At 35.3% G+C, this 14,814-nt stretch overlaps 1 protein-coding gene across 5 annotated transcripts in view; it reads left to right on the top strand.

Moving 5' to 3' along the window:
• RETREG1 (reticulophagy regulator 1) overlaps positions 1-14,814 on the top strand; it is a 64,795-nt gene that overhangs the window by 39,747 nt on the left and 10,234 nt on the right. For 4 of the 5 annotated variants that reach the window (XM_035560319.2, XM_035560320.2, XM_035560322.1 and 1 more), the window contains 2 exons: positions 12,427-12,553; positions 14,330-14,414. In XM_035560319.2, coding sequence (XP_035416212.1) covers positions 12,427-12,553; positions 14,330-14,414 — 212 coding nt within the window. Of the gene's footprint in view, positions 1-1,621; positions 1,842-12,426; positions 12,554-14,329; positions 14,415-14,814 lie in introns of those variants that run through there. The other variant, XM_035560323.2, reaches the window with a different exon arrangement.

The following is a 14,814-nucleotide window of genomic DNA, read 5'->3' as shown; positions in this document are numbered from 1 at the left end:
CACAAGGTTTTATATATATATGAGTGTGTACATATAATAATTTAGAACTAGGATTTTATTCCTGTTTTTATTCTCCCTCTTTTCTGTTTAAAGTCCAGTAGGATTAAACTGTTACAAGAATGACATGTCATACAAAAGGTTGAGGAAAGGTATGGATACAGAAGATTGGATGGGATTAAGAAAAGGAGAAAAGAACTAATGAGAATGCTAAATAGTAAAGTAACAGTAAATGCTAATAGTAAAATAAGTTGTTCTTCACAGACACCCGGTGTTCCTTTTTTGTTTTGTTTTGTTTTCTCACCATTTCCTGAGATCACTTCATTAATTTAGATACTTGCAAAGTAAATATAAATCATACAATTTAAAGTAATAGATCTCTGATTATGCTGTTTGGGGAATTTTTACAATTTTTATTTAGATCTTACTATTTGTTTTGAAGCATTTTATATTGAAATAAGAAGAACGGATATGGTCGCTTGTAGTTTGGAAAGTTAAGCAGCATCCAGCTGTAGGACCCACAAGGCATCAAGTACAGCTTAACAAATTGAGGATACAAGGTGGTTATTTTTGATCTGCCATGGCTTTGTTCCAGCTTTATTTTATTTTTTTATCTTTAAGATGTGACATTCCCAGGACAATTTTTACATGCTGGACAGGCAGATCTAAGTCTTGGTGTGGACTCCCTTATAGAGAAAAAAAAATCCATGTGAGGGTCTTTGGATGGGATAATTGTTTGAAAACATACAAAGAACAGGTCAGGCTGTTAAATGGAAGAAAGAAGCTGTGCGAAGGAGCAGTGCTGAACAACATAAATACATGACCTCTGGAGTCTTGGGCTGCACTACAAAGCTTCATCAGCACAGATAAGGTGGCTGGGGTGTTGAAAGTTAATAGAAACATAGCTGGTGTAGCTGGAGTGACAGAATCCCTGTCATGCATGCAGCAAAAAGCGATATGAGGAAAGTGATTTTGTTAGTGCACCTTAGATTGCTCACAAAGAGTTTGGAAGTATTTTGGCAGAAAGCCTCCACCTGTCGGCATTCTTTCATTTATGAGAGGACTGCCAGTATAATTTGCCACTATACCTATGACAGCTGAGACTGCTTGTGGCAGACAAGTTTGGAATCAGAACTTAAAAATAATGCAATTAATCTTTAATGAAAACTTCTCTTCCTAATCCATATTTTAAAAGAATTGCTAAGTTTTTATTTCGGCTGTGACTTTAGTCAGTGGAAAAAAATTTTGCTTGTTCTGACAGGTTGTGACTGGCACTTTGTGAGAAGTAAAAAATAGAAATTTTTACAGTTACAGTAAGCTCTTCACTCTTAAGTTTTCTAAATGTGTTACTTTAAAGCGCTGTGCCATTTAGCTTCGTATCATTTTGGTTTATGCTCACTTGCACCTGAGCAAATGAAAGACATTGAGGAAGAATTCCAGTGGAAGCAGAAAAATAAGATGTAATAACTGGGTGGTGATTTTCTCTCACATGACCCAAAGAAAAAAAAATGTTGTGCTCTTGGCTGTGCTTGCTACTAAACACCCTGTCATAGTGTGCGAGGTGAGTCACGACTTGTTTATTTATAGCAGTGGCCAATCAACACAGAACACTCCGAACTTCATTCAAGACAAGCAGACACTTAGGATGTGTTGTAAACATTTGCTCTCTGAGGAAGGAGCTTTTCTCCACTGCAAACAGAACAGGTTCCTGGTGTGGTGCTTCTAAAACACAAAGCAGACTAGAAGATCTTTGCCTGGATTATCTAAATTGGTAGAGAGAGTGAGACATAATTTTTTTTTACGTCTGAAATGCCAGACAGTGAGGATCTGGGACAAGATGAAAGGTACTGTAAATTGATTCTGATGGCCTTTTTGTACAACATAATATAAACCGAGGGTTCCTATAATTAATCTGTATGATGTCCTAAGTTTCCATACTAGTTCTAAGATCAGTTTGCTATTTGTTATAACAGTCTAGTTCTTGAGAGCTTTGCCTCTAATGCTAATCTAAGGCCTCTTACAAGAGAATAATTGAATCTTAATATATACGTAGAGGTTAAATTGCACAAGTCTTGTATAATTCTTAAACTAAATCCAAATGGAACAAAATACTGGGTGATTTCTACTTTGTCCCAGCGATGGGACAGCTTACAAGCCTCAAAATGTCAGAGAGGCAAATACTTTATATGGAGCCACATGCTGACAGAACCATAATTCATTAGTAGGAGATAGGGCACTGTGTCCCTTTGTGGTATGCCTGTTGTTTTGAAGTTTAATTTTTATCTTAATAAAACCAACAGCCAGGACAAGAAGAAAGTAGTTGGACCTAAAACTTCACAGCAATTTAACAAATATGGTTTTTTGAAATGTGATCTAGCACATTCCCGTGGAAATAAATGTGCTAATTAAATTTAGCTAAATAGATTTTAAAATAGATATTTTAAAAGCAGATGTTATTGGTGTTTGGCTATGACAGAGTTTATAATTTAGATTTCTTAAAGTCCAAAGTGTCTTTCCATAGTTAAGATTTTCACTGTCTTGATGCTAATTAAAATGTTGGCTCCAAAACAGCATTAATAAATATTTGATATTGGGGGAAGAAAAAAAAAATGTCCTGTATGTGGAAGTAGACTTTTTTAGAGGTTAATTTAAAAGAAAGTAGTACATGTAGGCAAATAGACAAAATTGTAAGAATTAAAAGTGAGCATTCCATTATGTCTTGGGACTTGATTTCTTCTTTTTGTATTTAAATTTGAACATTGTGGATGCTTTTCCAATATGTATGCATATGCATTGTTGCAGGATGGGTGAAATACAGAAAAAAATATTTCTGGTGGTCTGTTGTAGATCAGATAGGGCACTGTCACCTAACTGGATGAATGTGGGTGAATGGATCCCCAGTAGCATAATTGGGTCTTTAAGGGTGGGGTCACCTACGCATTTCCGTTTGCAGGGATCTAAGTTGTGCCCTATATATGACATAGATGCAAAGTAATTGTAGCACAAGGTAACACTTTTTTTTTTTTCCTTTTAATGAAATGTTTTTAATGAAATGTTTTAATTATGTGATAGCCACGGAAGTGTTAATTGCTATTCATTAAAAACTGTTTAGCTGGATCTCCAGTTTGTTAAACTGTGTATTTTTCAATACAGGAAAACAACAATATGTGTGACACGTTGAAAAAGAGGATTCAGATCATAATCACTTTTTATAAATATATATATTTATATATTTGAATTGATTTTATGAAGGATATACATCACGTACTTCCTTGGAAATGTTTTATCAAATACAAGATTGGAGATCTTATCAGCTGAGAAAAACAAAATCATAATTTTGATTTTAAAAAAAGTGTTTATCAGTATGCAAATGGAGGCAATTTCTATGCAAAACATACACACTTTGTCATACATAACTTCCTTTGTTCACAATTATTTCTCTGTAACAGGTTTTGGCAGTAAAAAAAAAGAGATAATACTAGGCCCAAACCTGTTAAGAACTTCTTATTTTATGAATCAAACCTTTTTTTATTGAAAAAGGACAAACATTTCTAAAGCAGTGACCTGAAAAATCATTATAGTAAAGCCTGCTCTCCCCATTTATCACTTCTGAAACTACCGTTGAATTAACGTTACTTCCTCGTCCTTTGCTATTGACAAATAAGGATTGAGAAAATAGTCTAATCAAAAGGTTCCAATTTTTCTGGAATTAATTTGTCTTTTTTTTGTCTTTGTGATAACAAGTGGGATATAGCTCAGGATCATTTTTACAGATGTGCTATTGAGATTTAGTAGAGGTCAGAACATTTTGGTCCAAGTTAAACAGGAAGGAATAGGAGGAGGAGCTATGGGAACTGTACTGGAGCAGTATGGGAACTGTACTACAGCAGTGCATTTTAGGGTTGCAAAAGAAGAGATATTAATGTAAATGCACAGATAATGGGGTAATTTTTGAGGGCACAGAGAATGAAAGAGCTATTGTTTTATATATTTTTTGAAAAATTTGTAGAAGTTGTAGAATGAGCTTTGCTTGCTGATTGCTTTCAGTATGCTGCAATCCTTGTAGTCCTCAGCTAAAACCAAATACTTCATATATCCTCTCCCCTTATGTCCCACACCTGAAAATGTATAATACTGTGTCACGGATGTGTATTTCAACATTATAACACCATTAAAGCTGTGGCATTGGTCAATAGTTTGTTATTCATACTGTGAATCTAAATATATAATAACCAAAGGAACATAGCAAAAATACTTCATAGTAAGGATAGTAAAAAGGCTTAAGAGTTGTGAAGATCAGGTATCTACTCATATCTTCTGTTCTGTTTTGTTATGATCCCAGGCAGATAAAGAACAGGGAGCAAAGATGTGGTCAGAGGTCAAAGACTGAAGTAAGGACATAAGACAATGTTTTCCCAGTTAAACACAATCGTTGGTGTAGGATAGCATAATTTATTTAAAAATAAATAAATAATTGACAATTCATGAGGAATCTTAATGATGGTCAAGAATGTATTAAAGTTACTGTGAATGCTCAGTTCTGAAGTGGTGGAAGCCCATGGCTGTATGTGCTTAAAAGAGGTACTGAAGTGTAACTAACTGTATTACAACAATGTCTTTGTTCTAATTGCTATCATATGCTCCTTATTGAAAAGGATGATGCACTAAGCTGTTAGCCAGGAACCTTTTCTGACTTGGATAAAAATGAGAGGTAGCTGTCATTTTTAACTATATTTTAAACCAGTTATTTTAGAATTATAATCTCAGTGCATGACCTCTACCAATACGTGCTTAGACTTAGAGAAATGGCGATCCAGTTTAAAGTCAAATCTGAATGTTATTTCATTACTGATTTGTAATTATGTAAGAATACTTGTTTCTGCTGCTAATGTTAGTTAATAAAGTGGGAAGCATTTGATTTCCTTTTATGACTGAATTCAGTGCACAGATGTAGGCAATGTGTGGTTAGCTTATGCCAGGAAGTTGCAGTAATGCATCAAGGTAAATGGTCACCAGTTCATACTGTTTGCATTGAAACCCGTTGAAAACGATCAGAATGACGTTCTTCACAGAAAGAGTTAAAACTATCTTGTGATATCCCCAAAAAAGTTCTGATGTTCTTGTGGGTTAAAAGTATTCTTCGTTTGGCACTTGAAAATGCAATTTTTCTTTTTTGTGCAGCTGCTCTGCAACTCAAGGAATGCTCAGCTCATCTTTCTTAGCTGTTTGACTTTTAGAGGCCTTGAACTAGAAGTATCCCAGCTGAAGAATGTGGAGGCTGAAGAAGAAAATGAGTTTAGTTTGTGAAAAGGGGTTAAAAGAGTTGTCCTTGAGGGGAAAAAAAAAATGTAAAAAAAAATTGCTTCCAGCATATGGGCAGAGTTGTTTTAAACAACTTTATGCTTCTGTTGACAGAAATAAAACTTCTTCACTTTTCTAAACAAAAGTAGTGTGATAGAAATGCCTCTTCTGCATGACCAGTTTCTTTCACAAATGCTGACCTGGAAGATCCCAGCCCTTCTGCTGTTTTAGTAAAAATAAAACAGCCCATATAGAATAGTAATAACATTATACGCTTTTCTAAATAGAAGACAAGTCTACAATAGCATTGATGTGACACTGAAAGACTCATTTTCATGCAAAGATGCATTTAAGGAATCTATGCTGATTTAGTAAATCACGACTTTGGACTAAGCACTGTCAGATCACATTCCACATTTTGGATGACCTCAGACTGGAGTAGGTGGCATTCTTCTCAGGAGAGCTGGATGAGAGTAGTGTGGACCAAAGGAAGTGTTTCCCATGAGAGATGACCTGTCAGTTAGCTTAGAAGAGTCTGTGTAGAGAAGCAGACAGTGGAACACCCCAAATTTCAGTAGGTGTGCATTTTTGTTTATTTAGCAGGGCAGTCAGCTAAAAGCGACACAAAGTGTTGCTAAAAGTGTCAAAAGTGTCAAAGTGTCAGCTAAAAGTGACAGTGCTGCATTGAAGAACTTGTGTACTACAGTTACCTTGGAGAAAAACAGGAGTTAAACAGTTGCATCTAATCGTTAAAGAAAAACAGTATAGCTCCTTGACAAGACCTTCTAAGACGTCTGATCTTACACTCGAGTGTAAGAGAGAAACGCATCCTCCCCAAAATAAAATCCTAGTAGTCGTTTGTATTTTTTCACATCAGGCAGCCTATAGGACAAGATGAGTTCCCCTGTCCCTTTGCAGAATACTTGAGTGTTTCTCAACTCAAGCGTTCACTCTGGGGACTTCACTGAAGTTTCTTTAAGACAAGTTTTTCTGGATCAGCAATATAAGGGGGGGAGAAATAAAATCTAAAAAAATCTTCGTTTATGGGATTGATACAGTTTAGCAGCACAGCAGTGACGGGTTGTTCACATATCAGTTGAAGAGAATAAAATACCATGATGACTTTAGTGTAATACACTGTGCAGGAAGTATATATAGTCAGGGATGAAAGGTTGCTTATATTTTGTTGTGTTGATAGTCATGTGTTGAGCAGTCTGCTGTGCAGTCCACTGAGAAAAAAACACATCCAGCCTTGTTAAATGCTGATCATTTAAACATATTTATTGTACAGTAATATTACCAAAAATATTAATGGTCAAGAAATAAAAAGGGGCACGTGTTACTGAAAGCAGTGTAAGAAGACCATTTTCCAGCTTCTTATTGCATATTTTCCCTTCAAAAAAAAAAAAGTAACAGCAATTTGAACTGACTTGCTGTTAGTAAAAAGCACAACTTTGAAGTGTCCGAGGAAGACGGATGAAATCAGAGGGAAAACAGTTTAATGTTTGAGCAGCCATGTTGCATATTATTTATATAATTCATTTAGGTCTTAGAAATAATGTATTTGAACTACGAGAGAGATGATAATCAACAGAGATTTTTGGACTGGGACATGTCAGTTACTCTGTAAGGCTGATAGACACATTCTCCAGCTTCAATGTAAAAGGAAAATCTGTCTTAACTTTGTGTGTATTAGAGATACCAAGTGTGCTGAAGCTTTAGCGTTGAAAGGATGTTCAGTGTGCTTGGTTAAAGGATATGCTTGCCCCAATATTATGCTGAGTCTTGTGCAGCACTTAGAGATTAGCAGTGGGAAATAAAGTGTGTATGGATTATCTACAAGATGGAGAGATTTCTCTAAGAAAAGCTTAATGGACTTTGTAACAAAGTTTTTAGATGAAGTTTCTCATTGAAGTCTGAGAACAGTATATTCCTAGGTGCTTATTGTGTTCCCCATTCTTTCAATTACATGTGTAATCCTTTCATGGAATTCTTTGAAGAAAGTAGAATTCTACATGGTGCCCCAGTGATTCATTTAAATTGCAAGTTTTGTTGATTTTGTCATAGCCACATGACACAAAAATAATTACTTTCATACGCTTAAGTATTGTATAGGATCCAAAAGTGGCACAGGATAAAACAGAATTCTGCATATTTGCCTTTTAAATTTGACATACGTTATTAAGATGCTATGCTGTGAGCTCAGTGTTTTTTGCTACTTTGTCTTTCCACATAGTACATACAGCATTCACAAATTTGGTATATTGTATTACAATAAGGCTAATCAATATTGCATTATTTTCTACCACACAGTTCAGTGGTAGATTTTAGAGATTTTGTCATTGGTTCTTAATTACACTTAATGGTAAATTTGTGCTTTTACACTATTATAGATTTTGGAGAGAGAGGGATGGTTCTTTTCATTTTGAGTATGTGGTCATTTGAAATTTAAATTACAGGGGTGGGAGGGGCACATTTAGGTATTATTCACAAACTTTTTGAAAATCTAAATACCGTTTTATATCCATTATCTCTGTACCTTAATAATTTCAAAGACAATCTTTAAAACATATTTTTGGCATAGGTACATGCCAGGTATAAAATGTTTGCTTCAAAGAAGGGTAACTGCATCATTATAGTCGTTTCTTTTTGCACTGTGGTGCTTCCGTTCCTCTCAGGAGAGAACTGTGGAAGCTCTGAAAAAGTAAAACTTCGTGTTTCAGTTTTGATAATAGTTTACATACTCAATTTCATTTGTTCAAGCTTTATACTTAACTCCTGATTGCCTGCGAGGTTTGTCCTTAGATATCATGTCCCTTACAGCTGTGTCATTTTATCAAATGTTTATCCTCTGAAATGATAATAAACACTCCTTGGAATTGGATTTCTATAAGCTCTACGTATTATTTTTTAAAAATGCCAAATACAAAATAGCCACGTTGCCTATATTTTGATTTACATATCTTTGGTAATTTAACTTTGAGCTCTTCCACCTTGACAAATAGATTCTAAGTTCCACTTAAAATTACAGACTCTGTACAGGTTTGCAGCGTGTGTGTTTACAGCTGGGAAATCAAGCAGGTTTAGAAGCTCTATAATTATTGCCTCCTCTGTTTATGTAGATGCAATCCTTCAGTTGCCACATCATGTCTGCTTGTGCCTGCTGCAGTTCTGAGTAGTGTATATACATGAACATACATATAACCGTGTACACATAATTAAAAAAATCCAGCACATCATGAAGAGATCTTTAAACCAGTAACATGAGAGCTACTGACCTTTCTGAGAGAAATGTGATGGGGCTTTGCTTGAACAGATGTCCAGATACAAAATGAGAGCATGACACCATCAGTCATTTTTAGAGAATGTAATGCCAGTGACTCTTCTGGCCAGCGTTTGTGACTGTGATGAGTTGAAGCATCTGGGGAGGGAGGGTGTGTTTTTTTTACAGCTACTAGGTAACAGTTTACATATTTGCTCACTTTTAGAAATGATGTAGTAGTTAGTCAGAAGGATGTGAGTAATCAATTTTCTCTCTGAATATCTTAATTTTATTGGCAGTAGCTTAAGCATGGAAGTGTAGTACTTCATTTAAAACTCAATATAAGTGATGAGAGTATAAAATGTTACTCTCTCTAAAGGGTATGCAGAAAACTTTGAAGCTGTTCTGAGTTGGCTACTTATATCCTCAAAGGGACAGCTTGGAGGAGTTTGAAAATCTATTTTGGCAGGAAGGATAGGTTTCACGTTAAAGTACTTCAGCACGATGTTACTTACAGTACCTTAATAAATTACTTAATGTTCTTGATTGACTGATGTCACAGTCTTGCACTTCACGTTATACATCTGCAACACTTCATGGATCATTTTTAGTTTTTGTTTTTAAATTTGATGACTGAGAACATGATTTTCTGGAGTGGGCATTAAGTGCCCATTTGATCTGATGCAAGTTTAATCTCTGTTTCCAAAAGAGCATGCAATAACCTCTCTACCTTTGCATACATACAAATGTACACTGTACCCCCTCCTTTCTCTCACTCCCCCATCACCAAGATCTCTGCTGCTGCCCCCTTGTTCCAGCCCTCTGCATCACACTGCCACTCAAGTGAGCTCTGGGGAAAAGGGACAGGAGGGACGGATGTTACCAGGGCTGACAGCTGGTGGGACATGCAAGCATCAAGAAGCTGCATGTGCATCTGGCTGTTGCACTGAGGATCTGCAAGCCAGCTTTCTTACATTTCTAGTTGCCTAAGATCAGAACAAGACCTAAAACGGTCGCTGGTGTTCCTCATAAAATAAAAGAAATGTGGCTATAGCAGAACTGACAACAATGCATCATGGTTTCTTGTGGCTTAATGCTACAAGAAACTGCCAAGTATTCTTTTGCGAAGCAAGCTTAATAGTGGGTTTGTAATGCTTTGAAGCCAACTTCACCTGTACAATCCAGTCCTCCAGCTTGGTTTCTTCTTTGTTAATGCACCACATACAGACCACAGAACCAAAGCATCTAGCAATACACTGTATCTGAGCACTGCAGCTCATGCTTTCATCATCTTTTCAGTTTGGTAGAAGAAAGCAGTATTAACAACCAAGAGAAGCAACTCCAAAGAATTTTTCCCACACTTGTTGTTTTTCTGCATAATTTGCTTGTTTGACGTGTCAGTATTTAATAGTTTCTCTGTGCCTTTTAGTATCTCCTCCTCATTGATCTACATGAAAATAGTCTGCATTATTATCATTGTGGCTTATGCCTTCATCTTTTTTTGTTTCCCTGATTAGTTTTTAACATTAATAAGCTAACTATCTGTAACTGCCCTGTGTATTTCAAAACTCTGTTTTGAGAGCAGGACCAGACCTACCCATTTTCTCTCTTCCATTAAGTTCCACTTTAACTGCCAGCAGTTTTAAATAAAGGATAGGAGTAAAGTCTGTGAAATGATTTTGTAATTCATAATATTGTAACAATAGTACTTTTCAATACTAGAATAAGCAGGCAACTCTTAAAGTACGTATCAATGCTGCAGAGGGGTTTACAAAAGCTGGAAGCAATGTTTCTTTCAGGAGAATAGCCCATCCATAAAATGACATTCTCACACAGATGAAGCCCTAATATGGTACTTTTCTCAAGCCTCTAAATATCAGAGAGGATGGAAGTTGAGATTCATATTGTGGATGTGTAGAGGATAAAATATTGTGTAACATTCCTAGTCCCTCCTGCTGGGTTCTTGCGGTGTTCTTCCTGAGCTATTTAATGTTTTTATCTACATTCTCTGTAAGAGGAAAGCACCTGCATGCAGTGCCGTGCATGGCTGGGAAATGTGTTGTGTTGTCTCAATATTGCAGTATTTGTTTTGCCCAAGGCATGAGACTACTGTCCTATGGCTTTCAGATACATTACTTAAAATTGTTTATGGTTTTTCTTGATTAAAAAAAAAAATCTCGCTGAATATTCAGTAACATAAGAGGTAATCGCACTACTTCACTACTATAGCAAATACTATATTATAATAAATACTAGAGTAACACCAGGAATACGGCAACAATTTGGGTTTCAAACTTCGATCAGGTTTACACCATGTTTGAAATACTAGTTTTTCTAAAAGCTGTGTTCTGTGCTTTACTATGCATTACAACAGTTTGAATATGACCCCCCCGCCTTTAATGCTATTTAAGTTCTGTATAAAATGGCTTCCAAACCTCACTCTGACGCTGCTGTTGCTGTATCACCACCTTGTGGCGAAGTTGCTGTACACAACTTGCATGCAAGTTGTTGATGAAGTTAAATAGAGGCAGAGAAAGATTTCTCCATGTGTAAATTTTTGACTGAAATTCTTCCTGAAAAACAGAGCTGTTTAGACCATGTATTTGAAAATAGGAGAAAAGAAGGTGGTTAGTATCCATTATGTTCATAAAGCCACTTCCAAGTAATCAAGATGTCCATAGTGCAACAGAAAATATGTAAAATGCCCGTGTAAAATAAAAATGAATGTCATGTGTATGTTGGGGGAAGGCTTGTTGCTGGTTTATATCTAAATATCTAAAAATTCACAAGTGTAAGGTTGGGCAACAGTTGGACCAAGTGTACAATTCAGCAGGAGCCCACAGTCTCCTTATCCTGTGTATTTAGAAAACCATAATTTTAAGAAAAAGTTGCTTTAGGCTCATCAAGAACATTGCTGAATTGGATGTCGGATATGTTTTCCATGTCTTGGCTGAAATGTTAGTTACAAGTTTCAAGGAGAACTGACCTTTTGCTGAGACATTGGATTTGAAATTCAGAGGAATTTCAATTTTTTTTTCTTTTGTCATTTTGCAGAAAGAAGTGATATAACTTTGGGGTTATCGACTGTAAATGTATAAATGGTAATTTGTTTTTTTGTTGGGAAAAAAGTGAAATACACATTTCTGCATATAGTTAGCTGCCACTTGTATAGTTTGATTATTAATCTGTGACAGGAAATCTGAAGTAATAATGTAATCCAAAACCTTTCTTTACATTTGACATTACAGTGTAATGTAGCCCATGCGTGGGCTACATTATTTTATGTGCTATTATGATTCATTGATCAAAGCTTCTGCTAATTCAGGCATCTTTACCCTTTTAATAACCGTTCTTTCAGTGAGTGCCACGTTAGTATGTCCTGCATGCTGACAAAACTATGTGAAAAGTAGTAGCAAATAACCACAGCCCTGCTAAGAAAAGCAAATCAGAAGCTTATCTTTTTAGAAAGAATCAATATATCTCTTGTAGCCTGTGCAATTATATGTGTAACTTTCCAGTAAATCACCCTTCAAATTCCAGCCCATTTTCCTTCAACGTTTATCTCCTTGTGCTGTGTAGGTAACCCTGTTGCTCTTGCTAGGGAGGTGTGCATTGCAACTCTTAGTGTGGTGCACTGAGAATAGAAAGGGTGGACAAAAGCAACCTGTTAACTGACTTTCAATAGAAAATCCAGAATGCTTGTGAATGCTTATACCTTTTACAACATGTAAAGAAAAATATGCATAAAATATGTGTATAATGTGGTTGGCTTAGAAGTTGATAAGGCTTCAAATGTTTTCAAACAGCTCTAACTTTCATATGAGCTATAACCAAAGTTGTTGGGTGTTTGTGTTTGTTTTACTTAGCTGGGAAGTCATCAGTTCCAGGCAGGACTACAGACTCAGAATAAATCAGTGCATTTCAGAAACACTGATGAATTTATTTGTATTTCTTCAAGAAATGTCCCACTTCAAGGAACAAAACCCTGGCAAGGTAAGCACTGCTGAGTAATAATTTGATATCATTTGATACAAAGGTGAGAAAAAAAAAAGAAAAACAATGTAAAACAAAACACATACATTTAGTCATGAATTTCTGTTAGTACTACCTGTGCAGATCACTGGTAGGTAAACAGCAAGAAAATGTGCCCACCATAAAGTTTATTGCAATACAGTTCCTCCTCTTTTAGCTGCTGGAACCTCACCAGTCATTCCATGGAAAGGCAATTTAAAACACCACGATTTAATAATAACTTGTAAAAGCAAAAACAAACAAAAAGCTCTTAAACATGCCTGTGTTTTTTCCAAATAATTGTAGTTTTCAGAAATAGCTGTATTATATGCATTATATGATAGAAGAGAATTCTTCATATTTTATTCTGATAATTTTTTCTTCTGTACAGCTCTACTTTGTTTTGTTTTTTGTTTTGTTTTTTTTTTTTTAGTCTGGAAAGGCTGAGCTGGAGAACCCAGTTCATGAAGAGACAAGCAAGAATAAGGTTTATTCTTTCCTAATAGGAAGAAGATGATTATGTAGTTGTAGCCCAACATGAAACAGCTTTCTTTTTTAAAGAAATGTAAATAATGTAGCAGCATATAATGACAATAGTACTGGAAAATGTAGATTTAATTTTTACATTTGTATTGCCAAATATAAAAATGTAAAATGAGAGTATTATTTTTTCCCTCTTTTGATCACAATTAACTTTGCTACAAAATCCTTCATTAACTCCAACCCTTCTGAATTAGCAAAATGAAATTATTTAGTAGTGCATGCAAATATCAGGAGTTTAGAGTGAAAGTACAGATCAAGCAACAGGATCAAATACATTTCAAAGATGTATGAATTCCACAAAAAGTAATGATGTGGCTTAGAAAATAAAATTATGTTTTAAATAAGTTGGTGTATATTGAGGTAAGGAAATGTGATATCGGTATACACTGTACTGTAATTTTGTCCTGTAGTAACATGACGAAGTAAGTGTATCTTTAAGATATATCTAATCCTGATTTAGAAAAGTTGATTTTGACAACATGTTTTCCTTTCTTTTTCCTGACCTCATTCTCTGAGGCACATCACTACTTTGCAGTTTTGAGCAAGTTAGGCACAGGTGCTGTGTGCAAAATTATTGTAAACTTTGAACAGATCGGGTCTGTACTCAGCATTGTGCATTTCAGAAAGATGCACTGTATGTCTCAGTCACAGCAGAGGTTGAATCTCAGGTTTTATGTTCAAAATTCAGCTCGGTCTTGTCCTAATGGGGATGCTGGAGTGTCCAACAACCATCAAGAAAATGCTCACTATCATTTGAGAGAGAAAATAACAGAGGAGAGAACTGCACTGCTCATAGGAAGGGTTTCTAGGTTTTTGAAAGCATGCAGCAAGTATGCATTGTAAAATTGCATTTAGTGATTTGTTTGTTTCCTGCATATTAAGTGCTAAGCCATTTTTGTGTAATGAAGGCAAAGTAATTTCTAGTAATTTTAGTGGTAACTGTGAATTTGTTAAACCTTTACAGTAACAAGAGAATAAAAATAGCATATTTTTGTAATAGAAAAGAAAGTACGTCCTGATTAGCCCAAATGCACATTTGATGTTTATTTGCACAAGTGTTAAACGATTTTCTAATTAAATATACATATACATATTATTTTCCACTGCATTCATTACATTTAGAATAAAACATTCTGGAGAATTTTTCTTTTGCAAAATGATCTAAATATTTCTAAAAATTGAAGCATTAATGGCCAATTTTAATGTCTTTGTCAGTTTTGCCTACTCGTCTGCAGTGTATGTACATTTTTCACTGTCTTGGGAAGTTACATTCCTGGAGTTGTCCTCTCCTATGTCCTGTGTAAGTAGAGTCTCTCTTTCTTTCATGATTTATGTACACAGTTTGATCATTATGTGGTCATTAGTATGTATAAGGAGTATTATATATATATATATATATATATATATATGTATACACACATATATATACACACATACACCTATATGTAGGTTCTGACAAATGTTATTTGTCCTTTGGAAGTCAGCTTACAAGTATTTTCAGTTTGTTGATTTTGGCATAATGTTGTATAGCTATGTATCTCAGGTAGAGATGTCAAAATCAGACTAAGTCAAGATAATGATAAATATTGCAGTGATCATAAATTGTTCCTTACTGGAACTAAGAAAAGTGTAATTTGGTATGAATACAATGGTATTGTTTTGTGATGAGTAGAAATAGCTCCTAGAAAATGGCTTTGACA

This window comes from Cygnus atratus, chromosome 2 (assembly GCF_013377495.2).
Source record: "Cygnus atratus isolate AKBS03 ecotype Queensland, Australia chromosome 2, CAtr_DNAZoo_HiC_assembly, whole genome shotgun sequence".
In the NCBI taxonomy this organism is placed as follows: Eukaryota; Metazoa; Chordata; class Aves; order Anseriformes; family Anatidae; genus Cygnus; species Cygnus atratus.
This window is presented reverse-complemented; position numbering and strand designations above follow the sequence as displayed.